The sequence below is a fragment of the Phascolarctos cinereus genome, unplaced genomic scaffold (genome assembly GCF_003287225.1).
Source record: "Phascolarctos cinereus isolate Bilbo 61053 unplaced genomic scaffold, phaCin_HiC Scaffold_5;HRSCAF=322, whole genome shotgun sequence".
Taxonomy (NCBI): Eukaryota; Metazoa; Chordata; class Mammalia; order Diprotodontia; family Phascolarctidae; genus Phascolarctos; species Phascolarctos cinereus.
In genome coordinates this window covers 35,995,346-36,010,793 of record NW_027555958.1, presented here as the reverse complement: position 1 = coordinate 36,010,793, position 15,448 = coordinate 35,995,346, and the positions used below count along the sequence as shown (strand labels likewise).

General features: G+C 43.2%; 1 protein-coding gene across 12 annotated transcripts in view; it reads right to left on the bottom strand.

The window, feature by feature from the left end:
* The window catches only part of NF1 (neurofibromin 1), a 248,319-nt gene that overhangs the window by 128,688 nt on the left and 104,183 nt on the right, over window positions 1-15,448 (bottom strand). For 10 of the 12 annotated variants that reach the window (XM_078154810.1, XM_078154813.1, XM_078154812.1 and 7 more), the window contains exons 17-25: window positions 11,463-11,624; window positions 6,132-6,378; window positions 5,523-5,596; window positions 4,672-4,755; window positions 3,215-3,655; window positions 2,474-2,613; window positions 2,089-2,211; window positions 1,462-1,545; window positions 490-606 (exon numbers count right to left, since the gene is read on the bottom strand). In XM_078154810.1, the coding sequence (XP_078010936.1) occupies window positions 490-606; window positions 1,462-1,545; window positions 2,089-2,211; window positions 2,474-2,613; window positions 3,215-3,655; window positions 4,672-4,755; window positions 5,523-5,596; window positions 6,132-6,378; window positions 11,463-11,624 (1,472 nt within the window). The remainder of the gene's footprint in view (window positions 1-489; window positions 607-1,461; window positions 1,546-2,088; window positions 2,212-2,473; window positions 2,614-3,214; window positions 3,656-4,671; window positions 4,756-5,522; window positions 5,597-6,131; window positions 6,379-11,462; window positions 11,625-15,448) is intronic. The other 2 variants (XM_078154811.1, XM_078154819.1) reach the window with 2 other exon arrangements.

Genomic DNA, 15,448 nt, shown 5'->3' with positions numbered 1-15,448 from the left:
TCAGAGATTCCTGACATATGACAACGGTGCCCAAGAATCCACATAAAGGCTGTAACTGAAAACAGAGACAGGAGGTAAGCCAGGGGTACCATAAGAAGGTGGGATAACAAGCAGGACCTGTAAAAGAGAAAAGAACCATCCTCCACCCTCCATGGAGGCCCCCGGAAGAACACAGACCAAGGCTGCACAGGACGACGAGGGAGAAGCTCACTGTGACTGACTCCATGGACAATCAAGGATTCACTGATGAGAACAGAGGCATGAGGAAGCAGGGAGCTGCCTCCTAACCTGAAGACAAAGTTTAGCTCACATTCACAGAATGTTTCAAGAGACAGCAACATGTTATTAACTACAAAAATAGCCAAACCCTATTTCATGCGATGTCTTTGAATTCAGCGGGCTGCCATCTTGTCACCCTCACTTTGTTGCTCTGGGACTAGGGGAGAGTTCTTTTTGGTAAGCTTTAGGTTTAAAAAGACTAAAATTTACTTAAGAAACAGCTGTGATTTGGCTTCCATCAATTCCACCCCATCTCCTTCTTCAGGCTGTAAAGGGAGCCCAGCGAGCAAAGACACTACTGCTTCCATGCTTGCCTGGTCCAAATCTCTGGGGAGAAAGCAGCAGAGAAAGGGAAAGCCTTTAGGCATACATTTGTTCAAAAGTCAAATGCCTTCATAACAGAGGCAACTCTAAACATTGATTCCACTAAACAAATTACTAACGTGACATCCTAAAACGCATCAGTATGGACTAACCATGGATTTAGTTTATAGTACCCAAAGTAGAGGAAGAAAAAAAGATGCATTTTAAATGGAAAGAACATTTATAGAAACTAAATTACTTTGAGTGAAAGCTTCCTTAAATCAAATTACACCAGAGCCCAACAAAGTTTAGAAATCTATGGGATGCACATGGAAAAACAAACAAAATACCACCACTAAGCCCTTTGAATTTTTGGAAGAAATTCTTTCAGATCATCATATGTGCCAGACACCTGGTTTCCATAGTCATTTTTCAGATGAGAGAGGCATAAGAGCTTTAAATTAAACAGAACAGAGTAAACACAGTAAAATTTCTTCTACAGGAAACAACTCCCTGCCGAGGATGATGACTTCTCTGTCCATTACTGTATTACACAAATACTGAATTTAAAATTACATTCTCTGATGAGATGCTCAATTACAAAATAAATGGAAACTAAGATTTAAAAATTCTAAGAGACTGAAATTTGATTTCCTAAGCTGAGAGCCACACATATAGCTTTTCTAATATGTAAATGAAGAGCCTCCTGAATCACTGAAGCATTAAACTAGTCTTGGGAAACAAATGGAAGGAGATACTGACCTTTAAAATGCCCAAACATAAGAAGCGTAACATTCAAAACAAACCTTACAATGGATGCAATGTTCACAAAATTAACGTCCTATGATACATGAAGGAAAAGTCTTCATACATCTTTACCTAGTTAGACATTTCACATCTTCATCTGCTGTTTGGTTAGATGTTCCCATGACCCAATCTGTCAGATATTCTACCATTTTATTCCTATAAAAGAAAAAATGAAAGCAACCAAACAGATTTTTTAAAAAGAAAAATCTATGTAGCATTTTTTTTTACTTTTTATGGCAGAGATTATTTAGCATAAAAGTTTCCCGACATGGGATTTCATGACATCAGAAAAAATTCTGCCACCACTGTCAGAAAGGAGATAAAGAAAGTCTGAACTGGTGAGCCTCAATATTAAGGAGGGGGAGAGAGAGAGAGAGAGAGAGAGAGAGAGAGAGAGAGACAGAGAGACAGAGAGACAGAGAGAGAGAGAGAGTAAGACAAAGGAAGAGAAGAAGGGAGGGAGAAAAAGAAAGATATATATGCATATAGGTTATGACCACCTAATTAACAGTTCTGAAGTGAGGACAGTTTAAAGTGCTCTGAATTCTGGGTCACCTGAAAGAAGGGCAGAGGCGGATGTGTAATAGGACCAGGAATTCTACTTTTCAGTATAGTCTTTAAGATGGTACTGATTTCTCTCCATGTGTTTCCACTTAGCATGATTCCATCGGAGACAGGCATATTGCTAGTTTGACTCACCTAAATTTCATCTCCTGGCAAAATGAAAGGTCATCTCTTCTCTCCATCATTACTTGAACCAGCTGGCAGAGTTTCGTTTTGATCTGAATTGCCTGTACCAAATTCCCAAACACTCTAACATATCTGTACAGACACAGGAACATTAAAAATAGTCAATGTTAACACATACACACTCTTGGCAAGAGTCTACTTTACAAGCTTTAATGCAAAGATAATTCTACTAAAGAAGAGCTTAGGAAATGATGGTCTACGGTTATTTTTACCAGGGCACATACGCAACTGCTCACCACCATATGTAATGCTCCCTGCATTGGAGAACACCGTTTGGGAGCACGCTTTTACAGGACAGTTTTTGGGGTGACCGACAATCAATCAGACTACTCACCTAACCAGATTTAACATCATCGTTTCAATGCTAGCTTGTCCCATGTGCTCAGAACTGCCCTCAGCGTGATTATCAAGCAAGTTCTTCATTATGGCTATGGTCTGTTCCACAAACTGGGTGTTGGTGTCCGTCAATAAAACCTGTGCAAACAACACCACGCACCCACCATCAGCAACCCGCAAGAGGTCGCCTCCTCCACTGTGAGGTCGCTGAGGGAAAGCTATCTATGGAAAACCATATACACGGATGAAAAGTTTCCAAAGAAAGAGCAGCCTTTGTCCTGCAGCTAACAGGCTCCTCCCCACCCTCCTTTCTCTAGGAGATGTGTCGCTTTCTGTCTAAGGTAATCTGTGCCAGTTCACAATACTCATATAAATTCCCATTAATAAAACCTATGCATGAAAGGAAGGAAACAAGCATTTACCAATTGCCTATAGGCACTGCACCAAGTCCTTTAAAGATATCTTCTCAGTAGACCCTCACACCAGCTTTGTGAGGTAGGTGCCTTTATTTTTCCCCATTTTACAACTGAGGAAACTAAGAAAGACAAGAGTTAAGTGACTTGCCCAGGGTCACACAGGCAGGAAGTACCTGAGGCTGGATCTGAACTCAGGACTTCCTGATTCTAGGTCCAGTGCTCTATCCACTGTACTATCCACCTAGCTGAAGGCCAAAATGGACTAATGTCGATCACGTTATTCTTCAAAGGATGGGAAAGAAGAGAAGAAGCAGGAAATTTACCTGTCCTTGAGGATCAAAAAACTTGCTGATGGTACTCTTTAATTTGTTAAACAGCATTGGATAGAGGGCAGGACTCAATTCGAGACCCAACAGATCCTTGACGTTGCTCCGTATCTGCAGCCCCACTTTTTCGTGGTTGCACACCATCAGAGAGAGCAGCCGATCCATGAACCTGCTGACGGGCGTCTCGGCGTTTCCGTCAGCGGACACCATTGAAATGAGAGAGCCCTTGCGCTCGCTGATCGGGCCCATCGGGGGGCTGTAGGTGGCAAAGCCCGCGGTGCTCCGCTGCTGGAGGCACACCCCGCCGAGGGCACAAAGAAACCCGGTCATGTTGATCCACTCCTGGAGCGAGTCGGTGTCACACAGGTCAATGGAGCCCCCTCCGCTCACGTGAGACATTCTCCTCTTCACGATGGTCTTATGGAGGCTTTCAGTGACCTAAGGCACAAGGTGCACAAAGAATGACTGCTTCCTCAATATTCACCCGCCTGACAAGCTCCTGTTTAATCGACACTGACCGCACCCACACTTCACCATCTTTACAAAACACTTTCTTGCCGAAGATGATCCAGGCAGAATCAGACGCATGGTCAGGACACGTTTTGTTTCCACACAAGCACGACTTTTTCTGATAGTCCCAATTAGGCACAAAATAGAAACAATGATCAGAGAAGAGCCATCTTTTCTGAGGCTCTCAGCAATATTAAAAAATACAGGAGGACCAGCAGGAGTTAGAGAATACACCAAAGACATGGACTTCTATCTATATGCTCTTGAGGAAATATCTCCAGCAGAATAAATGACATTCTGACCAAGTTTTAATATGGCTTTTTCATTTACAACAGTCATCCATTATACATATCTAAGAGAAAACCCACCGGTCACTACGAAAACCAGTCAAGCACAATGTGACATGCACTGACATGTGACAGTGTGGACCACTTTTCTACCACAGAGAGAGAGAAGCACTTTATCATCGTCCTGCAGGACCAAGGTGGGGTAGAAAATAAAAATGCCAAACTAAGTTACCAGAGCTTCTATCAAGAATCCAAACAGACGCTGTGGAGTTTAGTTAACTTTTATATGTCCCTGCTGACCCTTTTGGGGAAGTGCTCATGGCAGAGAAGCCACAAACCAGGAAATCAGCAGGAGGAAGAGGCAACACCTTCCTTGTGTCATGGACCCTCTGAGGAAGCCTGGTAAAGAAGCTTATGCAAGTCTGTCTAGCTTGAGAATGTTGTTAAAGGCGCAAAAGGAAATTGGACAATTACAAAAAAATTTAAGAAACAAGTCTGTGGACTGTAAGTTAAGAACCCTTGACCCAGAGGACTGAGCAACAGACCGGTCAATTGCTAAGCCAGGAGCCGACTGTAACAAGACAGTCATAAATACCAGATGGTAACACACCAATGACCTGGTGGGGATGGGTGACATGAACCGCTTCGTCATCTCACCTGGCTGTCTTCAATTTTGGCTTTTGGATAATTGAGGATTAATTTTGTAGCTTGTTCCCATTTTGCGTAAGTATCTTCCCAAGCCTAAAACAGAGGACAAAAACTTTTAAGTGAAAGTACCATGTCACAAGTGATGAACACCACAGCTGTACTAACTCCATCTAAGCCTTGTACCGAATCCTCACTTCTGAAAGGCAGAGTCATGATGCTTCCTTGGCTTTCAGGAACATTCCTTGTTTCCAGAAAAGGCACACTTTTAACAAGGGTTTGAGAAGAGGAAAATCTTTCATCGAACCATACGTCTCAATTTTTGGTTCAGAAAAAATGTCCACTCTGACTGCACAAAGCACTGTCTGGGGCACCAAGAGGAATATGAGATGGGCAAATCCCATTTCTCACCCTTAGGGACCTTCCAGTCAAGCAGGGGACATAAGACAAGCACCCAGACAATCAACAGAAAACAGGGTAGAAGAAACGCCTCAGAGAGGTGCCAAGAGGGGGCAAGCATGGAACAACCCAGCTAGGGAGAGTAAGGCGAGGGATCATGAGGCAGGAAAGGGGGCAGAAAGAACAAAGGTCCATGAGCCCCAAGCTCATGGCATATGATGGGCTCACAGCACAGGAGGCAGTCCAGTCTGGCTAGAGGTCACACTATCAGCTTGAACAAGCAGGTACCGATAACACACAACAGATCAGTTTGAAGGCCACTGGTGAGTGCGCAGGTAGACTGCACTGCCTCCACCTATTTGGGATGTTTTGGCCTTTGGGTGGGAGAGGCAAGGCAGTGAGCTGATGAAAAGACACTGGTGACCCACGTCAAGGTACAGAATCTTCCTACAGCAAACACCTACCTCGGTGTTGCCTGCAGTTGGATGTTCAATGCGCCGCAGCAGCGCCATCACTCTCTTCTGAAGAGCTGCCCTTCCTAAGCAAGGAGGACAGCAAATCAATTCTCATCACACCCCCCACTGGGCGGGGGCCAGCTGGGAACCGCAAGGCCCACCCCCAACAGCAGTTAAGCAGAGATGTTAAGCGAAGCTCTACAGATCATGCTGAATACAGCAGAGCTGAGACGGTCCCTTCCCTAGCTTGGAGGGCGTTCACCTTTTGCCTAGATGGTATCAGAGACCACAGAGTCATTCCCTACCCATAGTCAAGGATACCATGCCAGCATGCTTAGGAGACAGAAAGGCCTGGAGAACTGCACTGAATGACTGTGACTGTCAACACAAAGTCTGCAACAAACACATAGGAAATGTGAGCAGAGCCTCCTCTAGAGTTAATTGGCCCCACAAATTCATTTTGTGTAAAATAGTAGCTTTTACAGTAGAGCTTGAGAGCCGTAAAGCTGTCAGAATTTAGGGGCATACTTGTGTTCTTCCCCTTGAGAGCAGGGAAAAGGGACAATGACAATTCCATTTGGGTGGAAAGGAAACCCAGCACTCTGGAGCCACATTTACCTGTTGACATCATGTTGCTGACAGATGCAAACTCCATGAAGGTATTATAGTTAGGCAAGAAATGGTGCACCGAAATCTCATCTATGCCACACCTGATATCGGCTTCCTCACAGAGGTGTCGAAAGCAGGACATGGCCACAAGCACAGCTTCAATGTCGGGACTCCACAGAAACATGTACAGAGCGACCTCAAGCTTAGTCTGGGCCTGGCGGCATATTGGCGTCCCACTGGACCCTATTGCACCATCCTTGGGGGAGACAGATTTTTAAATTTGGTCATTTTCCTACGAAAGCCAAAAATGCAAAACCTGTGCACCTAGGCTACCCTCTGCACCCAAGCCTAAGTAAGACCTTTCCCCTATACCTACGAGAGTTAACTGTGACACAGCTGAAATGACCTGGCGAGAGAAAGCGCACAAGCCCGACTACCGAGCAAGGGACTCCATCTGATTTCAAACACAAATCCGTCACAGGGATTTACCGGCTAAAATCAGAGCCTTCGCCGGACAGAGGAGGGCGAGGAGGAAGGAAGGGGCTTCAGGTTAAGTGGAAAAACACCAGAAGCAATAACCACACAAAACCAACATTCCCATAAACCAACACTCCCTCCCTCTCCCTCTTCTTCCCTCTCCCTCCCTCTCCCTTCCTCTGCCTCCCTCTCTCCCTATACAAACACAGATGAATTCTAGATTACACATGTGTAACACAAGGTATAGAAACTCAATAAACGCATTACTGGCCAAAAAAAACACGAACAAAAAAAAAACCCACCAAAATTCTACAATATGCAGAGAATAGTAAATATAATGTAGCTTTTCTCCCCATAATTTAATTTTTAAAATTAGCCATGTAAAATCTTAAATGTAGAAAAAATTAAAAATTTCCCTAAAGTTTGGATCTATTTTTGCTTAAACCGTGACTAAAAACAACAACAAAAAATAAATTCTTAACAACTTTTACTGTTAATATAATGATACAGCTCAAGTATGTTTTGTGTATGACAAATCAAGCTAGATACAATACGGAATATGAAAATGATTAAGACAGCCCCTTCTCTCAAGAGGATCATAATCTAATAGAGGATAAAGCATGTGCATAAGTAACCATGACATAGTGAAATATGTGATTAGTCTCCCTTGGGGTAGAAGGTTGGGGATCAGGGAAGATTTCCAGGAGGAAGTACCATTTGAGCTGCTCTGGAAGGGTGAGTAAATGGGGGGGGGGCGCGCTGGGAGCAGGAAAGGCAACGGGAAGTCATTCTTCTGAGCTATGAAGCAGCATGACACCTTTGGGGGATGGTGAGGAGTCTCAGCTCCTCACAGGAACAAAGGATGAAGGTGAAGAGTGGGAGATAAGACTGGAACACTGAAGCCAGATTCTGAGGCACAAAGTCTGGCACACACTAAATACTTAATAAGCTGTTTGTTTACAGACTGACTGGAGGAACTGGAATGACAAACAAAAGCATTTGTCCCTTTATCCTGGAGACAACAGCAAGCCACTGAAATATTCTAAACAGGTGAGTGAAGAGATCAGAGCTCTGCTCTAGGAAGATGATTCTGCCATTAGGATGCGAAAAAGCCAGAAGGAAAGAGTCAGGAAGCTACTGAAATTGTCCTAGTAGATGGTAAGGAGCCTCTGAACTGGTGTTGAAGATGGAAATGGAAAAAAGGGCATGGAAGGCAGAGACATTACAGAAAAAGAAGTGACCAGATTTTGTGAGTGAATAAGGAAGGAGAAAAAGGATGAGGGTCTGGGGCCTCTATGGCAAGTCACAGGCAGCACTTCGAGAAAGGTCAGGGCTGGGAATGGGAGAGTGAGTGGGAGAGAAGAGAGGGAAGAAATGGGAGGAGGATGTTTTGAGTAGATTAGGGGGCATGGGGACTAAAGTAATAGCAAGGCTAAAGCTATGGCGGCAGGCAGTAGGGAGTCCAGAGTACAATAAAGAGAACCAGTGGCAAAGTTTTAAAATGTCCACGTCAAAAACAGCAAGAGTGACAAGTAAATCAGAGGAACAAAGAAGAAATTTCTTTTTAGGTTTCTGCACAGGGGAAGAGGTCATGACAAAATAAGCAACAGAGAGAATCACAGATAATAAAATGGGCAACTTTGATCGTACACAATTTTAAAGTTTTGCACAAATAAATGAAATGCAGTTTAAATTAGAAGGCAAGCAGATAAATGACCAAAAAAAAACAGTTTGCAAGCAAGTTTCTGTGATAAAGGTATGATATCCATTTAAAGAACTGATTTAGGGGCAGCTAGGTGGCGCAGTGGATAAAGCACCGGCCCTGGATTCAGTAGGACCTGAGTTCAAATCCAGCCTCAGACACACAATAACACTTACTAGCTGTGTGACCCTGGGCAAGTCACTTAACCCCATTGTCTAACCAAAAAAAAAAAAAAAAAAGAAAGAACTGATTTAAATTTATACGAATAAAGACTATGCCCCAATTTTCAAATGGTCAAAGGATATGAAAAATTAATTCAGTTACAATTAGGAGAAGCGCAAAACTGGGGGAAAAAAATCTTTGTAGTAAGCTTCTCTGACAAAGGTCTCATTTTTAAGGAGAAAGAAATACAAGCCATCAACAATCATATTTTTAAAAAATTTTTTCAAATCATTACTAGTCAGAGATAAGTATACATTAAGGGTAACCCAAAGGCTCTACCTCATATCTATCAGACTGCCAAAGACGAGAAAAAAAGGAAAATGACAAATGTTGGAGGGGCCATGGGAAAATGGACCAGTCATTCTGGAAAGCAATTTACTTGGAATTAAGTCCAAAAAGTTACTCAACTGCACAGACCCTTAGACCAGCTCTACCACTACTAGGTCTATATGCCAAAGAGATCATGTTATCAAAATGCCTACAGTTACTCTTCATCATAGCCCCAAACTGGAAGCTAAAGGGGTGTGCATCTACTGGGGAATGGCCAAGCCAACTGTGGTGTATGAATATTATTGCACCATAAGAAATTACAAAATGGGCAGCTCCGATGGGAACCAGGAAGACTTCTATGAACTGATGTAGAATAAAACAATGACGAGGAGGATAATGGATACAATAACAACGGTTATCAACAACTTGGAAAGACTTTCGTTGTCTGATGGCTGTAAAGATAAAGCACGAAGCCAGAGGACTGAAGAGGAAATCCATCAGCCTCCTCATGTCAGAGAAGTAATGGACTGAATATGCAGAAAAAGACATACATTTCTGGACACAAGCCAATGTGGGAATTGGTTTTACTGTTAAGGAAAGAAAGAAAGAAAGAAAAAACTGCGTATTTGTTATGAGGATTATTATCATTAGGCAACTAGGTGGTACTAGGTCTATTGCATCTGGACTCAGGAAGACCTGAGTTCAAATCTAGCCTTAATCACTTACTAGTTATGTGAACTTGGGCACTTAACATCTGTCAGCATCAGTTTCCTTATCCATAATATGAAGATTATAATAGCACCTATCTACCAAGATTAGTGGGAAGGTAAAATGAGTCAGTATTTGTAAAGCACTTTATAAAGCACTATATACATTGCAGCTGTTATTATTACTGTTATGATTATACTGTTCAACTGGAGGGGGGAGCTATAAAGAGTGTTTTACAAATGAATTAATTTTAAAAAATTAAAATGCCTCTGAGTGGTCCAAGCATTCTGGATTTCAATTTGAGATTATGTAAGAAAGAGACTAAACTGTTCATACCCTTCAACCCCATGGTTCTACCGTGGCCATATACCCCAAAGCAGTCAAATGCAGAAACAAAACTCTATTGTGACCAAAATATTCATAGTACCAATCAGCATTTATTAAGCATTATTTGGGGGAGAAATAAAATGGGTACCTAGGGATTAGAGAATAAAAGAAAAAACTGTGGTAGGTCAACATAATGGATTATGATTCAATTTTTTAAAAAAGAACTCAGAGATGAAAAGATTTATATCAAGAGCTTCTTAACCTAGGATCTGCAAAGGTTTTTAAAAATGCTTCAATAATTATATTCCAATAATTATATTCCAATACACTTGACTTCCTCTGTAATCCTATATATTTTATACATATAAAATGCACTGAAAAACATGTCTCTTGCTAAGGGGTCCATAGGCTACACGAGGCTGCCCAGCAGTCCCAGGACATGATGAAAGGTTAAAACTCCTTGACTGACAGGAACTGATACAGAGTGCAATAAGCAGAACCCAGAGAATGATGGATGGTAAAGTGATGGAAAAAAAAAACCAAAAACCCATAAACGGCCTTAAGTGTAAATGAAGATCATGAAAAGAAAGCTGAATTCTAAATAACATAAGAAAAACTCTTTCCTCCCTCTCAGCAGAGAGGTAGGGGATTACTAGGGCAGAATACAGTACATATACTGTCAGGCCTGGTCTCTGCATCAGATATTTTGCTTACTTGCATTGACTTGACACAAGGGAAGGTTCGGTTCTGTAGGAGTATGGATGGGAAATGACTGTGATAAAGACCAAAGACATCAAGAAGGTACATAAAAATGTGATGAAATGACCTAAACCCTAAAAGGACGCTTATTTGGGAGGAAGAGGGGAGAGAGAGAATGTGCACGCGGGCACACGCGCGCACGCGCACGCACACGCACACACACACACACACACACACACACACAAAACCCTGAAGGTAAATACAAGACTTTGCAGACAAAAAGAGGGATAAGCCACAGAGTGTAAGGGGGGAAGAGAACCCCAAGGCAAAGGTGGCTGATCATGTCTGATGCTGTAAACAGGGAAAAGAAGAATGGTAGGGGACTCCGCCCCCAAACAACTGAAGCAGACTGTGAAGGAGGGAGGCAGTGGAAGCAGCAGAAAGCCCCAGTTGCTCTTCTGAGAAGGCAGTGGTAAAAGGGGGAAGTGAGAAGGGTCAGTGGATGAAAGGGTTTGTTTTGTAGAAACACATAGAACACATATACCTAAACACCACAGACAGGGTTCCTGGAGTATTTTTGGCAACTTGGGTCAACTGTACCACAAGTTTTACACTTGACAGGTATCCAGGGCTCTGATTTCCACAAGAAAAGTTTCAAGACAATTTACACACGAGTCACAGAGAGAAGTACTGAAAGGCTGAATGGTGGACACTGACATGGCCCGTCATGTCTTCCACAGCACCCTGAACAGGATGTCTCATTCGGTCCTACCAAGGGCATCATTCTATGCATTTTACAGGGGGATTAAATGACTGGCCCAAGCCCACCAAGCTAGGAAGGGCTGGACTCCCACCCCAGCAGTGCTTCCATCCAACATGGTCACGGTCATTTCAGATGAGTTACTAAAATGATTACAATAAAACTGGTAGCTTACCATCGAGGAGTTTCCTTTGACTTTCCTGAGAGGTGGTCCTTGAGCACAGGTGCGTATAAACTCTTCATGGTCTAGAGAGATATGACTGGTACCTCCACCAGAAGAAACATCATACCCTACCCCATAAAGGTAGAGAAAATGGGAAGAACTCCTATCTGACTGCTAGAGAGAAAGAAGAACGTAAGTGCTACGAGAACTGAGGGCCAAAAGCAAGAACTGCTCCCAGTGGGGTCTTTTAGTCAGAGGATCCCTCCTAGAAAACCTGATCCATGCCAATGCCTGAGAAATGTGAGAAATGCTCCATGGAATTCCATTAGGAAAGAAACTGGAACCTTCGTACGAAAGAATACTCCGAATGCCTAATAAGGGAAATGCAAGTGAAAACTACTCCCAAGTTTCACGTCACACCCAGTCAGATGGACAGAGATGACAAGGGCTGGGGGAAGAGAGGCATCCTAATGCACTCTGATCTGGTCCATCCAGGCTGGATAACAGTGGGATCAGTCATCAAAGAGTCATTAACTTCATATACCCTTTGACCCAGCAACCATCTGGGAGCATATTCCCCAAAAACAAACGGAAAGTTCCTACATACAGAAAAATGTTTATAGCAATACTCTGTGTGATAGGAAAAGGCTGGGGGAAAACTGAATGCCCATCAACTAGGCAATGACTGAACAAACTGTGGGATACAAATGTAATGGATATTATTGCACTCTAACAGATGAGAGAGATGAAGAACAGGAGCGAGCAGAACCAGGAGCAGAGCTGACATGGACTGCAACAGCGGAGAGGAAACCAACACTGAAAACGACCTCCGCCCCTCCGGATCCCCAAATTCATCTTGGTTTCAGAGGATGTCAAGGAAATGACCCCCTCCTCTTGGCAGAAAGGTGGTGCTCGACAGGTGCAGAGCGAAGCGCACACTGTCAGACAGGAGGTGACAGAGAGGTGAATGGCTCAAAACACAGGAATAAAACTTTCTTATTTAAAATAAAGAATAAAGAGGCAGCTAGGTAATGCAGTGGATAGAGCACCAGCCCTGGATTCAGGAGGACCTGAGTTCAAATTTGGCCTCAGACACACAACACTCACTAGCTGTGTGACTCTGGGCAAGTCACTTAACCCCAACTGCATCACAAAAACACACACACACACACACACACACACACACACACACATACACACACATATATACACACATACATACATATACATACATATACATACATACATATATACACACATACATACATACATATAATAAAATAAAGAATAAAGCTGAGAAGTTGGGTCTCTAGAAACAGACTTCAAGAGCCCTCAGCAACCCAAGCCACCCAGAAAGAGCCACCTGAACGTGCTAACGCCCATCAGGATTAGCTGTGGTCACAGGCAGTGCCCTGGGGCACATTCTCGCTTCTCCTTGTTGGGGTGGGCTTAGCATGGCAGCCATACCCTGGCCAGCTTTCCTTTTGGCTGTGGTTGTTCTTGCCATTTAAAAGGATCCAGCCACTGGGCATATTTCTGGTTCTGCTGGCTTGGCTCTTCATCAGGACACATGACCTTTCCACTCTCCATACCTGCTGCTTGGAGCAGAGGTAATATTCCGATACATCCACATACCACTGTTTCAGCCATTCCCCGGGAGATGGGCATCTCCTGTTTCCAACTCTTTGTTATTACAAAAAATGCTACTATAAACATTTTGAATGCATACTGGACGTTTCTTTCTCTCGTTGCCCGTTTGATCATTTTTCATTTAATTACATTCACATATCATAATTTGTTCAGCCATTCCCAACAGATGAACATTTATTTATTTCTAGTTTTCTGTCACTACAAAAAGTGCTCTGTGTGTGTGTTTTTCCTCTAATATATATGGGGGGGGGAGTTCTCTGTCTTTGAACTATTTGAGATATATGCTTAACAGTGGCATCCCTGGGCCAAAGAACATGGACATTTTGGATGATTTCCTACCATAATTCCAAACTGCTTTCCAGAAAACTCTACCAACAGTGCAGTAATGTGTTCATCTTTGCATCCGCCTAACATAGATTATTCCTGCTTTTGTAAGCCAGCTGGGTGTAAACTGGATTTTATATGTGGTCCAGGGCGGTCGGCGGTGGGGGAGAGAGAGAGAGGGGAAGAGGGAGAGGGAAAAGAGAGAGAGAGGGAGAGAGGGAGAGAGGGAGGGAGAGAGAGTGTGTGTGAGTGTGTGTGTGTGCGCGTGTGCGTGTGTGTGATGTGTAGGGTGAAGGGGAAGGAAAGGGCCAGGGGAGATAAGTTCAGGCCTATGCCTTAGAAAAATCACTTTGGCAGCTGAGTGGAATAGACTGGAGTGAGGTGAAATCTGAACTTAGGAAACCTAACTGAAGGTTGTTGGAATGCTCCAGGGGTGAGATGAGGAGGGCTGCTGTGTGGGTGGAAAGAAGGGGACCTATAAAAGACATGTGGTGAAGGTAGAAAGTACAAGACTTGGTAACAGATTGGATACCAGTGTGAATGCCAGTAAAGAGTTGAGGATTCCACTACAGGTGTGAACATGAAGGACTAGAAGAATGGTGGTGCCCATGAGAGTAACAGGAAAGCTGGGGAGAGAAGACATGGGGAAGAGAATGAGTTATTTTGCACACAGCAAGCTTGAGATGCCTAATGACACTCAGTTTGAGATGTCCAAAAGGCAGCTAGCGATGTGGGGCCAGAATCCAGGAGACAGATTAGGACTGGATATAACTGAACCCAGGAGAGTGGATGAAGTCACAAAATAGGACAGTATAAAGGAATAGGAGAAGGTGGCCCAGGACAGAGCTGTGGAGAACACCCAAGATGATTAAGTAGGACCTGGAAGAAGATCCAATCAAAAGAACTGAGAAGGATCTATCAGACAGGTAGGCAAACAGAAGTTCAGAAAGAGTGTAACCAGAAGAAGAGGGTGGTTAAGCATGTCAAAGGTTGCAGAAAGGTCAAGAAGATCAGCACTGAGAAAAAAAAGTAATTATATTTGGTTATTAAGAAATCAATCAGAATCAAGAAGTTGGAAGCCAGACTGCAGAGGGTTTAGAAGACAAATGTGAGAGAAAGTGGAAGCACCAACTGTAAATTATGCTTTGGATGAACTTAGACAGGAAAAAGAGGACAGAAGATGACAGCTAGCAGGGATGTTGAGAATAAGTGAGAGTTTTAAAAGATGAGAGTGTTAGGAAGGAAAAGGGAAACACCAAGTAACCAGACAGAGATTAAAGATTAGTCAGAGAGGAGGGATGATACAGGGGACAATCTGCTGGACAAGGTGGGATGGGATCAGATGGGATCAAAGGTGGGTGGGGTGGCCTTGGCCGGGAGAAGAGCCACCTCTGCATGCAAGATGGCAAAGGAAGACATCTGAGTGACACGAGAGGTCCCTTCTTAGGAAGCCATAAAAGAGGATGGACAGCTGCCACACTGGACAGCTTAGGTATAAATATGGCTGGAGGCTAATAGAAGGAGCACATGATGACATAAGGTAGATGCCAGGCTCCAGGACACCATTACACTTAAAGTTTTCACTATGGCATACAGCATTTTCAATGCAATTTTATCTGAAACTATAAAACCTCCTTTCGTTCATATAATTCACATATATTTTATAATGCTAACTTGAAATGTAGTACCAGGTCATGACACTCAATCTGAGCTGCAGTAGGGACCCAATTCCCTTGCTCCTAGGCCTTTACAAATACTACCTGGCATGAGAGTTTCTAAGCTTTGTATATGCCACCTCATAAGTATCCTGCTAGACATACTCAGCTCTTTCTTAGGCTTCTATAGACCATGAGTTTAAATATAAAAAATTTTTAGATGTTTTGAGATATTCTTCAGCTCTTCAGTGACCCTAATTTGGAGTCTTGCCCTGAGATTGTAAACCGATGTTTTACAACAACACACTGGTTTCCCCACCCTCTCCCATAGGCTTCTTCTTTTACTAGATGACTGAAATATTTGTCTAG